Below are 19031 nucleotides of genomic sequence, written 5' to 3'. Positions count from 1 at the left end.
AAATATCTTGATGAATCTTGGTTGAATAAACTGAGGGACCCATTTGACTGCTCATTCTGCTTCATGACCCATTATTTAACCACAATAATATCTTGAGAGGAGACCAAGTCTGGGGGCATGCACTCGTACCGATACTACAATTTCAAAGTTGATACAGATAGCCGAGAAAATAATTGATACCATTTTCAATATCACAGGGGGAAAATGACAAAAATTTGAGGGATTTAAAAAAAATATTAGAACAGTATAAACAATAACACGGCTATCTCTGACTCTACTGTTTGCCCTAGTGATGCGCTGTGCTATGAAGCATTGGTTCTTCATCTGCTTCGAACGGGAAGGAGAGAGGTCTGAGCTTTTTTTGTGCTTGGAATTTAACAGCAGTTAAACGAGTAAGGGGAGGGCCTGTGTACGTGTGTGTGTGTCTGTCTTCTGCAGCGGTGCCGTGTGAAGTTATATGTGTTAACTGGAGGAGGCAAAGATAGCACTGTTGGTATCAGTACTGTAGCAAACGAGTATCTAAACAGATTAGTATCGATCAGCATTTGAGAATCAATTTGTTTTGACCACCCTAATCCACTACAGTATGGAATCACCTTGGGACCTGGTTGGGAACCACCCAGGCAGATATTCAATCCATCCCCATTAACTACTAAAAGTAGCCAACTGTCTGCTACAGCTTGGTTAAATGTGGCCATCTTCTTGGCCTTCTGCGACAATTGGGTCCACAACATGGAGGCACCTGCGTCAAGGATCATGCCCAGAGAAACATGCCACATGGTCAAAATATTGTAGCTGACGTTTTTATTGATACTCCTCATCTGAGTCTCTCTAAATAACAGTTGGCTTAACCCAAAGCGATGAAGCGGTACCTCAATCATCTTCCAAAGAGACCTAACACCAAAGACATCCGGTCATCACTTTAGATCACTGGTTAGTGTTCAAGCCTCACAACTATACAATTAAACAGACTCCAAAGACTTGAACCTTTGTTCTCATGCAAAAGTATTAGCATTGTTAAACACCACTGTCTAGCAAACTCATGACTACATAAGCTCTTCGTAGGAATCTCTCAATCTTAAAGACCAAGAAACTTAGCTACTGTCAAGTAAAGATGCATGATCCACAATTTTTCACTTCCGATTCAATCCCGATACCTGAATTTGGATATCTTCCAATACCAATACTTTTCCGATCCGATACCAGAGCTCTGTTTGCTTTAATATTACTATTATCATTATTGTTAATTTTATATGAGGATTTTCTTAAAAAGACCTGAAAGTTCAGCTACAATTTGCCAGAAGGTGTATCTAAGATGAAAGCTTAGATTTGATGTTTTGGTGAAAGAATTAAGTACTTTTATTTTTTTATAGACTTTTATAGCCTTATTTTTATAGGCTTAAAGAGAAAAGACAGCACTCACTCTCTCTCTCTGTGTGTTTTCGTGCTGCGCAAACTTCAAACTTATTGGAAACATGAAGCCTTTCAAATGTAAAATAAATGTATCATCAGTGACACTCACGCGCAGGATTTTAATGGAGACTTTTTCACCTTTCAGTGGACACAATCTTTGTTCGCTGTCCTCAGCTGCATGCTGAGGTGGCTTTTCATGGAGTTTGACAACCTTGGAACAGTGAAGCGGCTAACTTTTTAGCACACATTTCAGCAACAATTCAGTTAATTTTTTTGGAAAATCCGTGCTTAACGAACAGACAATTTGAACCCGAGAGCCAGGCAGAAATTTGTCGCTGCCCTCAGCTTCGAACACTGTGGAAGAGAGCTTTCTCAAACAGCCTGGCTTCAGAAACCTTCCCTCCTCCCACTCAGCAGTAAATAAGCAGAGAGCAAACAGCAGTTGAGAGGATTCACAGGGGCTATTCTACGGTATTGGAAAAATGTCACGGGTTGGATCGGTAATTACCTATACGTGAATTACATTGGTATCAGAACCTGATATCGATCCGGGATTGAATCGGTCCCATCCGTGCTTTCAAGAAGGGAGATGGATTAATTATCTGGATGATTGGTTGCCATCAGGATGGACCCAGGGAAGTTAAGTGGTGTTGCACTGACACATGTTCCCAGGTCTTGCCTGAGGTAAGTGTTCTACCTCACAGCCATTTAGTTTAGATAATGCTATATTAAAACAGAAGTGGAAACAAATCAGTTGATCATGCACAAGTATGAATGCAAACAAAACGAAAAAGCCCCCAAAATGATCGTACGTTTTTCTCAAAGTTGTTGCATTCGCCATTCGTCTTTACTTGTATCTGTTGGGGATGCTTGTTTTTAACTAGGATTTCTTCATCACCATTACCATTATTGTACATAATAATCTGTACATGGCCAGAAATAATACCTTAATGATAATAAATGTAGTATTGGGCTTGATTTGGTCAAACAACAACAACAACAACAAAAAACATGTACATATGTTCTGCAAAATGTGTGAGGTCTTTTTTTTAATTTAGAATTCATGCTTGAGAAAAGGCGTACACATGTTTTTTGAATGTATACACATTCAAATGATGCATCACACTATTAATGGTTTGGCACTACATCTTGAGGCAGAATTTAACTTTGATTCATGAAGTTTTTCAACCAGATTTTACCTTTGCAGATTTGAGAAGTACTCAAAAATTCCTACAGTTTTACATAAAATAAATAAATAAATGAATCAGTGCCTTTGTTGTTTTGGGCTCAAACGAACGTGCATGCAGTGCAAATGTCCGATTGTTCACACAAAAGAATCACAGCCATTTCCATGACTGTTAAGTTATGTCTTGTGGAAATTACTTTATAGCCAGTTAAATCTATAAGAAAAGTATATTACAGGTGTTTTGACTGATGCGTGGAGGTCAGCATAACAGAATTATTAATGGCCACAGAGGCCACGACCATCTCAGTCTGTGTTCACCACAGCACAAATTTGGTGTATTTTCTATTTTTTGTTTTGTTGACATTATCTTTAATCTGGATCATTAAAAATGAAATAAAAAATAAAAATCTGGCCTGGATAGAAGTGTTAATATTAGCTTGTAGTGGACTTAATCCCATACATGCTACTTGTCTATGTCCTTGGGCAAAAACACACTTCATCTGTGTTGTCACAGTCCACCCAGCTGTAAATTACATACCAGCATTGACTGAGGAGGTAAGTTGTGTCAGACCATCCAGTGGGAGTTGTACATTAACATCCACTTCAGGGTAACGGGTCCGAGGATAAACACGAACGCCAATGGGTCTCTGAGCATATCTTCCTCATCACCACCTTGGTTTACTTTACAATTTAAACAGGACATTTTTAAATGTGCAGCTCTTCTTAAAGGCAATGAAATACTTGGATAAACACACGATCATGTGCGCCCAAAGTGCCAACACCAATATGCAACAACTTTAAAGGCCCTATGTTGATGAGCTACAATATAGCACATCATCTAAAGTACATAAACTAACCCCAGTGTGTTATTTACAGTTTGTGTAATGTGAATATAAAGTAGGGCAGAGTATGTAAAAAGCCCATTAATTAGTCATGGATGTGTTTTGGGCTTAACATGAATCTGACTGTCATTTGTAATCCCCTTTAAGAGCGTTAGAAGCTGGTGTACTGTTACTCAGTGAGAAGTTTTCTGGAGAGGTAATGGACCTGAATGCAACATGGCCCAGTGAATGATCAGAAAAAAGCCACCAAAGCACCTTGAGGGGAAGAAATAAAGCAGTAAGGTTTGTTTGTTTTTTCTGTTTGTGTTTGCTTTAATTTAATTGCCATTTTCAATTCGGTTTCATTGTGTGTAGATGGATTTTGGAGTTTCTATGGCGAGATCACTTTCTGCTGCCTCACGACCAATGCGCCATCACCATGCCTGATCACACAAATGAGTGAAAATGCACCTATAATTTAAAGAAGGAGAGCAATGGGTGTGAAAATAAGAACTGTGCCGGTTTGAAACTATCAATGACACTTGCTTTGTGTGAGCTGGGCCCTGGATTTCTTTCCCTTGCTGTACAAACACATAAGTGTGTGATGGGTTCCAAACCACTCTCACGCTCTGGCTATCATGATGCACATGACATGACACGAGCCTGCCTTGCACTCCTTGTGTCTGTCACCTACACTCGGTACACAGTGCTCGCCAGCCTCAAAATAAACATTATGTAAAAGTACACAACATGCCCGGTACCACAGGGTGACTCATACCGGGGTCACAGTTTGTTCAATCCACCGGCTGATGGGGCCTTCAGAAGGCAATGTGTGATACATGCAGGCTGAGGGTCAATTATACTTTCTCCCAGTTGCAATTCCACATTTGGCAAAAGACGACTGGAACAACAGTCTTCCCCAAAATGTCTTGGTCAACCAAGGGAAAGACATTTTGCTTGAAAGCTTATTTTGCCAACAAATCATACCATTTGGAGCATAATTTGGAAAGAACATGACTTTTATGCAAAGTGACCAAGATAACTGAAACTTTGGGGAATGACTGTACACAGACTGAAGTTTTGTGGGATTTATTAAAATTTTTATGGATTTGTTTTTCTTTTTTCCTGGGTCACCCTGTAGACAAACACTCACGCCCGCACATACCTACGGACAATTTAAAGTTAACAGTCTCCACTTAACCTGCATGTCTTTGGATGTGGGAGGAAGCCGGACCACCCAGAGGGAACCCACGCAAACACAGGGAGAACATGCAAACTTCACACAGAAAGGTCACAGGTGGGAACTGATCTCATGACCTTCTTGCTGGGAGGCAACAGTGCTAAACAAAAAGCCACCGTGCTGCCCGGCACCAGATCAACAGTTCATTAACAGTATGTTTTAAATGTTTGAGTTAAGCCTCTTGAGATGTATCATCTCTTTTTCAAGAAGGTCCTGACCGACATGATGGTACAAAAGTTTAAAAACAAGACACTGAATGTATTTCAACTGTACATTAAAGTCCATCATGAAATGTGTTTGTTGTGATCGCATGTAATTACTATCAGGTGGTTGTTTAAAGGTCTTAGGGTGGTCTCCCCGTGTTAAGTATTGGATCAATGCCTGGCCCGATTTCAAAATTGAGGAAATCAGGCCAGATTTTTTTAAACAGACCAAAATCATGTTACCTATTACAGGACTTTATATCTCCTTACACGGGTGTAACCGAATTGCTGAATACACCGGAGTAGGAACAATTCCCAATACATGACTGTTTTTGTGCACGAGCTGACACATGTGCATCAGTGGTTGGTCTAGCTATCTCCAAACTCCATTTCGTTTGTGTGTAAATATAACCTCTTTGTCATGTATTATGTAAAGTTAGCGAGAAATAATCACTTCTAAAACTGAAAACAGATTTTGGAACCTGCTAACACCTATGGAGTGACTTACAAGACATTTCACAGACATTAGCATGATGACATTGCAGGCTGGTCTAGCTACCTGCAAACTCCATTTTGTTTGTCTGTAAATATAACCTCTTTGTCATATATTATGTAAGAGCTAGTGAGAAATAAACACTCTTAAAACTGAAAACACTGTTTTTGGAACCTGATAACATCTCTAGAGTGACTTACAAGACATTTCGTGGACATTAGCGTGGTGATGTTGCAGGCTGGTCTAGCTACCTGCAAACTCCATTTGTTTGTCTGTAAATATAACCTGTCATATATTATGTAAGAGCTAGTGAGAAATAAACACTTCTAAAACTAAAAACACTGTTTTTGTAGCCTGATAACACCTCTGGAGTGACATATAAGACATTTCGTGGACATTAGCGTGGTGACGTTGCAGGCTGGTCTAGCTAGCCGCAAACTCCATTTCATTTGTGTGTAAATATAACCTCTTTCTCATATATTATGTAAAAGCTAGCGAGAAATAAACACTTCTAAAACTGAAAATGCTGTTTTTGTAAATTAATGACACCCCTGGAGTGATGTACAAGACATTTCTCGGATGTCAGCATGCACACTAACGGCCGCTAACTTAAAGCTAACTTCTGCTGTCAAAAACTCATGTATGCGCACACGCACGCCCTCCTGCAGATGCCATTAAACCGTAAATTAAGCTATGCAGGAGAAGCGTACATGAGGACTGACGTTGAGAATCACTTTTACATGTAGAAAACACAGAATGCTTTAGTTCAACATTTCTGTCTACGGGTTGAATTGTCCGGAAACAAAAACAAGAAAGTACTTACAGGGAGGGATCATGGACAAGATCCTTGAGGTTCACGCCACTGCGGTCCTCTGCAAGGTTTTGAAAACAGCTGTCGCTTACTGGATGCATAAAGACAAGGGGCAGGGAAGGTGCAGAAAGAGGAAAAAGAAAAAAAAAATGGTTTCATCCTTCAGTGCTATTATTACATCATACACAGACCAGAATGTACATGTACGCGTACGTCAAACAAACCTGAGATCACAAATGAAAGAGATTATGCTTTACAAAAACTGACATAACATTTCCCCAAATATGTAATCTTGTATCAATTCACTGACTAAGTCTGCAAGAGTAAAAAAGAATGTAAAATGAACCACGGAGCTCCAAATCAGATTTATCACTGAAAACACCACTGATGTTTGGACATTTTCTACAGTTTGACTTCATGTGCACACAGATAAATCAAAGAAATCTGAGCAATGTGCAAAAGTTTGAGGTAACTCAGACTTTTGATTAAAAAAAATACAAACAAAAAACAATTGATAATTTTTCCCCTTCATAGTTCAACAGAAAATCAAGTTTGAAACATAAAATAATAATAATAATTGAACTTTGCTCTGTTTTGTTAAATAATTAACGAAGTAGAACAAACTTCAATTATACTAAAAACCTGATTATTCAGGTTTTCAGTATTTTTTTCAAATAACAAAAAGCAGGAAAAACAGGATTCTTTCTGGAATCGCAATCTCAACACAATGACAGTTGTTGATGATGAGCAAGATGATGATAAAAACCTGATCAGAAGAAAACATCAACATTTCTCAATGCAGTTTCAATGAATTCAATCACCACATTATTCATTATTATGAAGGATGCCCCGAGCCGAGTGAAGCAATCGGAATCAAGCCCAATTAAATCATTTTTAAAATTCTTCGTATTGGATAATTTATACTCGTGTCACAAAATTAGCACATTTCCTCTTGTTTAGCTTTCAAATACTGGTGTCTGTTCAAATTAGAATATTAAAATTATTATTATTAAAATACCCCATTCCAAAAGCCTAGAAAAGTTCAAAAATTTGAAAATCTCTGCATCATGCATAAATACCACCAATTTGTTTTATACGTTAAACGAGTCTTTAAATATATATGTTAAATTTTTTGTTTGTTTGTTTGTTTATTTGGCTAATAATGAATCATACAAAGAGAACATGTACATATGACATTAAAAAAACCAGGACAACACACGAAAGTGGAAAGGCGCTTATTTCCAGTGTAGTCCTTAGCCACACTGGAAAATACACTTCACACTGCTTTTGCGCCAACGAGTGAAATAGAATTCAACAATGTATATGCACTAGAGGTCAACTGGTTATCAGCACCAATAATTGGCCAGGCTGATAACAGGTCAGCCCCAAATTTTACACATACAGAAAGTATTCACAGCACTCTCAACTGTTTTCACATAGTCATTATGGGGTACTGTGTGTAGAATTTTGAGAGAGAGAGAAAGAAATTTCATCCATTTTGGAATATGGCTGTAACATAACAAAATGTGAAAAAAGTGAAGTCCGTGAATACTTTCAGGATGCACTACATACTGTATATTGGCCTGGCCAATAACTGGCACAGATAATCGGTCGATTCTAATATGTACTATATCACAGTGGCAAATTGAAATTGCAGTACTTTCCACAATAATCACAATAATACTTTTTCAGCTAATCATGTGGCCCTATAAAGAATTCCATAATTTTCTGGGATCTTCCATGCTGTTTAAAGAGACATTCTTCATAGTGTGTAAACTGTTAATCCAGTAAAAGCTGGCATAGTGAGAAAAACTACCTTTTTTTTTTTTACCTTTATTACCAGGTTAGTCCCATTGAAACTGATCTCTTTTGCAAGGGAGACCTGGGCAATAATAAAGTTATAAATAAATATATTTGTTAATGACAGTATAAATTGATATGGACATCAAGTTGAAATTGTAATTGGCTTAACATGTGTTGTTTGATAAAAAGGAATATGTGCAGAAGGGAAAAGTGAAGAATTTATGTCCTCAATTGTACATTACCATGCTTTCCTTTTTAAATGTAACAGTAACTGTTAGCACTATCCACAGTTACATGACTGCATATGCTGAGCACAGGCAGCATTATCAATCAATCAATCAATTTTATTTATATAGCGCCAAATCACAACAAACAGTTGCCCCAAGGCGCTTTATATTGTAAGGCAAGGCCATACAATAATTACGTAAAAACCCCAACGGTCAAAACGACCCCCTGTGAGCAAGCACTTGGCGACAGTGGGAAGGAAAAACTCCCTTTTAACAGGAAGAAACCTCCAGCAGAACCAGGCTCAGGGAGGGGCAGTCTTCTGCTGGGACTGGTTGGGGCTGAGGGAGAGAACCAGGAAAAAGACGTGCTGTGGAGGGGAGCAGAGATCAATCACTAATGATTAAATGCAGAGTGGTGCATACAGAGCAAAAAGAGAAAGAAACACTCAGTGCATCATGGGAACCCCCCAGCAGTCTAAGTCTATAGCAGCATAACTAAGGGATGGTTCAGGGTCACCTGATCCAGCCCTAACTATAAGCTTTAGCAAAAATGAAAGTTTTAAGCCTAATCTTAAAAGTAGAGAGGGTGTCTGTCTCCCTGATCTGAATTGGGAGCTGGTTCCACAGGAGAGGAGCCTGAAAGCTGAAGGCTCTGCCTCCCATTCTACTCTTACAAACCCTAGGAACTACAAGTAAGCCTGCAGTCTGAGAGCGAAGCGCTCTATTGGGGTAATATGGTACTACGAGGTCCCTAAGATAAGATGGGACCTGATTATTCAAAACCTTATAAGTAAGAAGAAGAATTTTAAATTCTATTCTAGAATTAACAGGAAGCCAATGAAGAGAGGCCAATATGGGTGAGATATGCTCTCTCCTTCTAGTCCCTGTCAGTACTCTAGCTGCAGCATTTTGAATTAACTGAAGGCTTTTCAGGGAACTTTTAGGACAACCTGATAATAATGAATTACAATAGTCCAGCCTAGAGGAAATAAATGCATGAATTAGTTTTTCAGCATCACTCTGAGACAAGACCTTTCTAATTTTAGAGATATTGCGTAAATGCAAAAAAGCAGTCCTACATATTTGTTTAATATGCGCTTTGAATGACATATCCTGATCAAAAATGACTCCAAGATTTCTCACAGTATTACTAGAGGTCAGGGTACTAGAGGTACTAGAGGTCCACTGTCTGAGACCATAAGAAGATCATTTGTAACCTTCACTAATGCTGTTTCTGTACTATGATGAATTCTAAAACCTGACTGAAACTATTCAAATAGACCATTCCTCTGCAGATAATCAGTTAGCTGTATTACAACTACCTTTTCAAGAATTTTTGAGAGAAAAGGAAGGTTGGAGATTGGCCTATAATTAGCTAAGATAGCTGGGTCAAGTGATGGCTTTTTAATGGTTTAATGGTTTAATTACTGCCACCTTAAAAGCCTGTGGTACATAGCCAACTAATAAATAGATTGATCATATTTAAGATCGAAGCATTAAATAATGGTAGGGCTTCCTTGAGCAGCCTGGTAGGAATGGGGTCTAATAGACATGTTGATGGTTTGGATGAAGTAACTAATGAAAATAACTCAGACAGAACAATCGGAGAGAAAGAGTCTAACCAAATACCGGCATCACTGAAAGCAGCCAAAGATAACGATACGTCTTTGGGATGGTTTGAGTAATTTTTTCTCTAACAGTTAAAATTTTATTAGCAAAAAAAGTCATGAAGTCATTACTAGTTAAAGTTAATGGAATACTCGGCTCAATAGAGCTCTGACTCTTTGTCAGCCTGGCTACAGTGCTGAAAAGAAACCTGGGGTTGTTCTTATTTTCTTCAATTAGTGATGAGTAGTAAGATGTCCTAGCTTTACGGAGGGCTTTTTTATGAGCAACAGACTCTTTTTCCAGGCTAAGTGAAGATCTTCTAAATTAGTGAGACCAACTCCTCTCCAACTTACGAGTTTCTGCTTTAAGCTGCGAGTTTGTGAGTTATACCATGGAGTCAGGCACTTCTGATTTAAAGCTCTCTTTTTCAGAGGAGCTACATCATCCAAAGTTGTCTTCAATGAGGATGGAAAACTATTGATGAGATACTCTATCTCACTTACAGAGTTTAGGTAGCTACTCTGCACTGTGTTGGTATATGGCATTAGAGAACATAAAGAAGGAATCATATCCTTAAACCTAGTTACAGCGCTTTCTGAAAGACTTCTAGTGTAATGAATCTTATTCCCCACTGCTGGGTAGTCCATCAGAGTAAATGTAAATGTTATTAAGAAATGATCAGACAGAAGGGAGTTTTCAGGGAATACTGTTAAGTCTTCAATTTCCATACCATAAGTCAGAACAAGATCTAAGATATGATTAAAGTGGTGGGTGGACTCATTTACATTTTGAGCAAAGCCAATTGAGTCTAATAATAGATTAAATGCAGTGTTGATGCTGTCATTCTCAGCATCTGTGTGGATGTTACAATCGCCCACTATAATTATCTTATCTGAGCTAAGCACTAAGTCAGACTAAAGGTCTGAAAATTCACAGAGAAACTCACAGTAACGACCAGGTGGACGATAGATAATAACAAATAAAACTGGTTTTTGGGACTTCCAATTTGGATGGACAAGACTAAGAGTCAAGCTTTCAAATGAATTAAAGCTCTGTCTGGGTTTTTGATTAATTAATAAGCTGGAATGGAAGATTGCTGCTAATCCTCTGCCTCGGCCCGTGCTACGAGCATTCTGGCAGTTAGTGTGACTCGGGGTGTTGACTCATTTAAACTAACATATTCATCCTGCTGTAACCAGGTTTCTGTAAGGCAGAATAATCAATATGTTGATCAATTATTATATCATTTACTAACAGGGACTTAGAAGAGAGAGACCTAATGTTTAATAGACCACATTTAACTGTTTTAGTCTGTGGTGCAGATGAAGGTGCTATATTATTTTTTCTTTTTGAATTTTTATGCTTAAATAGATTTTTGCTGGTTATTGGTGGTCTGGGAGCAGGCACCGTCTCTACGGGATGGGGTAATGAGGGATGGCAGGGGAGAGAAGCTGCAGAGAGGTGTGTAAGACTACAACTCTGCTTCCTGGTCCCAACCCTGGATAGTCACGGTTTGGAGGATTTAAGAAAATTGGCCAGATTTCTAGAAATGAGAGCTGCTCCATCCAAAGTGGGATGGATGCCGTCTCTCCTAACAAGACCAGGTTTTCCCCAGAAGCTTTGCCAATTATCTATGAAGCCCACCTCATTTTTTGGACACCAATCAGACAGCCAGCAATTCAAGGAGAACATGCGGCTAAACATGTCACTCCCAGTCCGATTGGGGAGGGGCCCAGAGAAAACTACAGAGTCCGACATTGTTTTTGCAAAGTTACACACCGATTCAATGTTAATTTTAGTGACCTCCGATTGGCGTAACCGGGTGTCAATACTGCTGACGTGAATTACAATCTTACCAAATTTACGCTTAGCCTTAGCCAGCAGTTTCAAATTTCCTTCAATGTCGCCTGCTCTGGTCCCCGGAAGACAATTGACTATGGTTGCTGGTGTCGCTAACTTCACATTTCTCAAAACAGAGTCGCCAATAACCAGAGTTTGATCCTCGGCGGGTGTGTCGCCGAGTGGGGAAAAACGGTTAGAAATGTGAACAGGTTGGCGGTGTACACAGGGCTTCTGTTTAGGGCTACGCTTCCTCCTCACAGTCACCCAGTCGGCCTGCTTTCCCGGCTGCTCGGGATCTGCCAGAGGGAAACTAACGGCGGCTAAGCTACCTTTTATCATAGCTAGCTATTATCATTAATTTGATTTGTAAGTACCGGTAGACAATTCGCCATGTCTACACAACAATGCCCGGTACAAATACCGGAGTACTCCACAACTGAAAATCCGGTGATTCATGGAAAACCTTCATCACTGAGGCATTTCATGTTCTTTCAGAGGCTTGTAACACTCATCTTTTTTTTCAAAATTTATGTATTTATTGTATTTATTATTTGGGACTAAAAAGAAAGTAAAATATTTTGGTTGAATTTTGAGAATTTAATATTTTTCAGCACTTGGAACTTAATATTTTCTGGAAAATTCATTTTAGCCAAGAAGGCATTTCCACAGATATATACACAATTTTGCAAGATTGCAGTCTCATTTCCCAGCAGACCCAAGTGACTCAAGGCTTTCAGCACAGGTCATATTTTCAGTTATGGGCCTTTGAAAAATTTTGGGAAAAATTTGCCAACTATTCATAATTCTGTACTCTTGGGTTCAGTGAAAAACCACTAAAGTGTATACCAATGGAACTGTCCATATTTTCAGCCAAAAGAACCCAAGTATTTTTAACTAGCGCATTGCCTGTGCATAACTAGCACATTGATCCACAGGCTGTAGGTAGTGTTTATTAAAGAAGCAGCTGAAATTTTGTAAAGGTGGTAAATTGTCAGCTCTCCTCAGTTTGTCTGTGATCAAACATGCACGCACATACGCATGGAGCTTTTTGTCTTTTCCGCATTCTGTCGAAATCAGGTGCTTCTATTTTTAGCCATACAGAAGAGAGACAGAGGTGGAAGACATCAAAAGCAATAGTCTTTTCACTCATGATGCCTGCAACATGACACTTAACTAAACTGACTAAACCAATTGAACTACAACAATAAATCAATAACACTAACAACACTGTTAACTAACATGAACCACAATAACATTTAAAACCCAAAATCCTGATTTCCCTTGGTGCATTGCAGCACAACGTCCATTGTTTACTGTTTAACTAAAATAGCCAATTTCTCAAAAAATATTTGTCCTATCAACTTTCTGTTTTCACAGTGTTCATCCTTGACCCAAATACATAATCCTACCAAACGGCAAATGTCAGCTGCCCCGGTTTCTGTTGATCAAAGCCATACATACGTACGCACGGACACACGCACAGAGAGGCCACTTGGCTATAGAATGATGATTTTGTAACAACTTTAAGATTAATTTTTAAGAGCTCCAACATCAATCTGTATATACTGTATCTAACCCTGTTAAGGTTTCTGCACCCACACCTACAGAGGCAGCTCAAAATTTTTTGCTCCCACTGACAGTCCACATACTTCCACTGCAAAAGTCAGACACTTCAAGAATCACAGAATTTCACAATTTGACCCTTTCTGAGTGACAAACCCCTCACATTTGTTGCCAAACAGAACCAATGACACTTTCAGGATCATTCGCCAAAGTTACAGCAAATAATTCTACATACATTTGGCAGAATTAGCCTTTTTTCTAGCAGATTGAAACTCAAACTGTTCAGAATGCTGTCATCCATTACAGGGACACCCCTCATTGTTATGACTTGAAAGCCAGATTGGGGTCATGTCGTTTTGTTTACATTCTGTTGCCAAAGTGAATTCCCCAGAACCCATAGATTCCAGTGAAAGAATCCATGACTCAAGACAACAGTAAAAAAGCAGGTACCATTTTCACTTTTGGGCTTCAAAGGAAGAAAGAGAACACAACACAGAAATTGACTATAAGGGGGAGGGAGGACATCTTCCTGTTTAATGCCACTGATTTGCATTGCAATTTTTTTCATTGGAATACATAGGACCAGTTCTTTTGGAAAACTTAGACCAATGGCATGGTACTTCACTTCAGCAATAACCAAACAAAAATAAACAAAAATTATTGAAAACGTCAGCCAATAGTATGGTATATTCACTACTAATATCTAGTCACTCACCATTTCAGTGTATGCAGTATTTAAGTTGTACCAATACACTCACCAACTTATATACTATACTCTCTCCACTTACACCATAGTTATTGGATTTATTGGTTTACGGCAGAGGTGGGACAAGGTCACCAGCAAATTCACTCTCAAGTCATGAATCGGCAAATCTCAAGTCCCTAATCACAAGTCTCAAGTCAAGTCTCAGTCATAATGGCCACCAATTGTTTGCAAGGTGACTTGAGACTTGTGACTAGGGACTTTAGACTTGCCGATTCATGACTTGAGAATGACTTGACGTTGACTTCGTCCCACCTCTGGTTTACATATCCACCAAGTACTGAAAAAATGGCAGACTCTGAAGAAAATTCACCCTGGGCACTTTTAAAAAAAAATTTCCTGCCGACTGCTTGGTGATGCACAAAAATTTCAAGACTCAAGAGTGACTTCAAGAGTGGTGTTATGTCCTGGGTTTGTGAGCTGTAACCGATACCCTACATTATGGATTAAACTGAATTTTCATCGGAGCGCTTACAAAGGACCATGATGCCCTGTGCATCCTGGAGGAGCTGCGCCACCTAATGGAATTACGTTTTAATGGGTGGACAAGCTGTGCACACACAGTCCAGCTGTGCACACTGGATGTGTGTTGTTTGGCCATGGAGTCATTGCACGAACTAGATTTATTGTATTTTCTCTTTTTATTATTTATTTTTCTGAGGACCACTGTGGAAATTAGTCTAATGCTTCCGGCCTGCAACAAACCCCGTGCACGCAGTGACAGCAGGCTACACCTGTGTGGACATGTGGATGAGGCGATACGGATTTATTATTTTTTTGTCTGTGAAGATGTCAACAGAAGTTCAGAGACAAATTTTAAAAAAAGAAGTTCAGAGACACAGCTCCTGGACATTAACAGACATGTAAGTGTTCTGCGGAAATGCGGATTTCCACTTTTTAAAAAATGTGTCCCAAAAAACATATCACGCGATCTGCGGGTCCACCACAAATGACTGCTTTTGCAGTAGTCATCAGCTTGCGTGGCACGCGTCAATAGCGCACTGTTTTGATCTCTTACGTGTCCAAAAGCTGCATCAACACGTTAATATTAAATCAGTCCTACATTTTTCCACGGTGTGAACTGTGGCTCAATTGCAAAGATTACAGATTGTGATTTGGCATCATGGTGACTTGATATTAAAGTTATAAAAAAAAAATAAAAAAAATCACGGTCTGTTCGGAAGATTGTTTACAATAAAAGTGTAAAACTTTCCTTAAAAACTGGAACCCATAATTTCTGAAAACAACAGTTGCTATTATTTAAACTTAATTTTTTTTTTTTTACTGCCAACAACTGTGGCCTTATATAACTATACTGCCCTTTTCCACATCTATTATTTTTATGATTCCATCCAATTTGAAATTTATAGGCTCTTTGTTGATGCAGACAAAAGATATATGATCAGTGATTGTGACTTTGATGCAATGAGTGATGAAGTCGTATGTGAAAAGTAGGATTTCCGTGAAGGAGTGTTACTGTATATAATATAATATGGTCCAATTGTTACATTTGCATCCTAAAATAATCAGAATTATTTTTCTATCAATTTTAAAAGCTCCTTACATTTTTGATGTATTTTGTGACCAATGTTTAAAAAAATATATTTTTGCTTCATTTCAGACCTTCAAAATGACAAGAAAACATACATAAATAGGAAAATCAAAGGAAAGTTTTTGGTGTGTTAAAATGAAGTACAGCTGAAGAGAAGGAAGAAGAACTGGAAAAGCAAATGAAAAGAATGAAAAAGTTATATTATTCAAAACTGTGAAGAAAAAGAAGAGCTGCTGCAGGATAAAAGAGAAAGGGCATCCAAGCTGAGGGAAACATTAATCCAAGACGTGCCAGACAACAAGCTGCTGACATCCTTTATTTGAAAGACGATGTAACAATAAAGGCTTTAGCATGATAAGATTTTTTCGCGTTCTCCTTTTAATAATAATAATCAATAGTAGCATCCAGGGGGGGTTATGATGCCCGCCACATTGCCAGATATGAGAGGATTTACACAAATGAAAAATTAAACAGGAACTGAACAATGGACCAAACCACACAGTTCACAGGTTCTTGGGGCAAAGTCAAAATTCTGCTCTTAAACATTTGGAAACTTTGAAACATTCATGTTTTGAATATTTGAGTCCACATGAAGAACAGATAACACATACTGTGCAGCCACCTGTTGAAGACTGCCACCTGTTGGACAGAACACTTCAAGGCTACAGTCAATTCCATACACTAGGATGTACGTTGCTAGTATTTTGAACCAGGATTTAAATTTTGTGTTAAAAGCATTGAAAAAACAAAACCCCCAAAATAACAAAATCCAGGGATGAAAATTGGTATTCAGGGGACGACAAATGTGCAAAGCTACAATTTGTCGTCATGTTGAAATTTAACAAGACGCGTTTGACTTTGTGAAAATGCCGCACTGTCTTCCACATCATGCCTTGCTTCTCGAGTGTGTTGCAAATATGCAACTCGTCACCACGGACGTCTTTACTTTTTGATCACGAGGAGCCAATGTTTAGCCAAGCCATCATTGTCTCCAACATCAGCTTCTAAAACCACTGCGGCCCCTCGACTGCAGAGCAGGTGCACACTACATGAGTCATCATAGTGATCACAGACGGAGAGAGTGAGACGGGGAGGAAGGCGACAAGATGGGAAAATTTTTAAAGAGAGAGAGAGAGAGAGAGGCAAGGAGGATGACAAGAGGGACAAAATGTTTCATCCTCTGACGGGGCCAAACAAGAGCGGACATGCCACGGCCCAAAAATAGACATAAAACTCAAACACTGCGGGCGATGGTGCAACGAATTTAATCCCCCAAAATCCTCATGCGCCACTTGTACACAAGACTGGAAATGTCAAGATATTCCTTGAATGAAGTGCCACGAGCCGCAAGGCGCAGAGGGGAGGCGCGAGGTTACGGTGACCCCGATGGGTGACACCAGAAGGATCCTCAGGTGCGGAAATGTGAAAACAAATGTAAGGAACATAAGTCATAGAGGAGCTGATACAGGAGAGAGAGGAAGGGGTGATGAGGGGAAAAGGAGTGCTGGTGGGGCCGGGCGAACGGAGGGTGCAGGACGTTGCTTTCGGCTCATGCACACAAATGCGAGAGTGCTGACATTTGCACACCGAGCCAGTTCAGAAATCGCACCAGAGGGGATTGCAGGGGGAGCAGGAGAGAAGGAGAGAAACGGGGGATGGAGGATGATGGAGTACCCTACCCTGGTTTTAGAGGGCCACTGCTGCATAGTGCATGTGTGTGTAGGCATGTGTAGGAAGAGGGAACTTCCTTCTAGACTGCAGTATTCCTTACAAACACGCACGCCGCCCTCCACAGTCGTTCTCTGCGAGCTACCCCTTGATCTAAAATAGCTGCTCCTCTCTCCTACAAGAGGCAGCAACCATTCTGAACCAATCAACACGCTCTGTCAAAGGCATTGCTATCCGCCACCCCTCGTTGTGTGCGGACATCCACGGCGGGCCACGCGCACTCAACAGGAGGAAGTCCTCCTCTGTAAAGGTAACAAATGCACCCCCCCCCGCCCGCTGCAGCGGTTAGCACAGACGGTGGGAAAGCGATCCCTCCTTGAAAACAATGGCAGTGAAGAGAAACAGAGCGTGCGAATCACGACGACAGCGAGAAGGCGCGAAGGGGACAGCGATCTGGCTGCGGCGAAAACGAGCTTCAAAGGAATATTAATGTACAAGAGAGAAAAGGGAGTAAGATGGGGAGAGTGTTCATGAAGCTGTTTCCTCCCACTGCCCAAGCCCCGCCCGTGCGCCGTTCTCCAGGTGAATGTGCGGCTCGTCCTGCAACCGCCTACGTGGGCGCAAACCTTCCAAGTGATTCAGACTCGCAGCCTGATTCTGGAAAAGCATCAATTTGTTCTCAGGTCACGACAAACTGGCCGTGCCGATCAAGATTCTGCAGTCATGTGTCCCACCTCTGACGGTGCTCGTCCTATCATACATACACTAAAAAACAAGGCAAAGGTAGATTCTTCTAGGCAGTTGAACACCCCCCTCCCGCCCCCCCCCCTCACAAAATACGGAGCTTTGGCTGGGCATTCTTACAGTTTAGACTGGATCACACTCGGGAATACCAACATCTTGTGCTGTTATTCTGTGAAACAAGAGTCGAATTTAAGCCATTACTTTTGTTTTTCAAGTGGCTGGTCTAGAGTATTTTAAGGGTATCCCCAGCCTTAGACAAACAGTTAAGGCAGCCAAACATAATCAGTTTGGTTAAAACAGTGAGGATAGCAAATAATTCTTGGATTAAGTCAATTAAAATGTCTATTTTAATTCTATAAATTGTACGTTGATTTAAATGAACTTGGTATGTCACAGCAAAAGAGGAATGACAGCGTCTACACCTGGTTGATACTCTATTCAGATACAGTCCCCCCCCCAACTGTTCCCTGCAATGTAAGTAAGGAAACTTTAGGAGAATGACCAATGATGTCATGGGGTGTGTGTAGAATCTGCCGTGTGGTAATATCTATGCAAAATATAAAGTATCCAATTTTTAAACATTTGTAAACTTTTAATTGGTGCAATACAGTATTCTTGAGGAGAATGGAAAAATTTGTTTGTAGCTATTGCAAATCTGCAGTACCATTTCAAATTTTTGGCACCGTTTCCAGTCACAAGGTCTCTCTATGCTATAATTCTGGTTTTACTTTCCCGTTCTGGTGTATATTTCATCTCATATTGTGATGACTGCCTTTTCATGCACTCTGAAAACAAAAGCTCAAATCATAGATTGTCAAAGGTTTCAAACATTTTAGAAGCAGTGTTCAAGTTAGCCACGTGTAATTTCCAGCAATGGCAAAACGTTCTGGCACCATCCCCAGTCACAACGTCTATCTACTTCTTTAATTTACTTTACTTTCCCGTTCCGCTGTATATTTCATCTTGTATTGTGATGACTGCCTTTTCATGCACTCTGAAAAAACAAAACAAAAACAGCTCAAATCATAGATTGTCAAATGTTTCAAACATTTTAGAAGCAGTGTTTCAAGTTAGCCATGTGTAATTTGCAGCAA

General features: G+C 39.8%; 1 protein-coding gene across 11 annotated transcripts in view; it reads right to left on the bottom strand.

The window, feature by feature from the left end:
- Nucleotides 1–19031, bottom strand: part of gphnb (gephyrin b) — a 305397-nt gene that overhangs the window by 204836 nt on the left and 81530 nt on the right. For all 11 annotated transcript variants that reach the window (XM_034162748.1, XM_034162754.1, XM_034162758.1 and 8 more), the window contains exon 2: nt 6180–6258. In XM_034162748.1, the coding sequence (XP_034018639.1) occupies nt 6180–6258 (79 nt within the window). The remainder of the gene's footprint in view (nt 1–6179; nt 6259–19031) is intronic.

Source organism: Thalassophryne amazonica, chromosome 21 (assembly GCF_902500255.1).
Source record: "Thalassophryne amazonica chromosome 21, fThaAma1.1, whole genome shotgun sequence".
Classification (NCBI taxonomy): domain Eukaryota; kingdom Metazoa; phylum Chordata; class Actinopteri; order Batrachoidiformes; family Batrachoididae; genus Thalassophryne; species Thalassophryne amazonica.
This window is presented reverse-complemented; position numbering and strand designations above follow the sequence as displayed.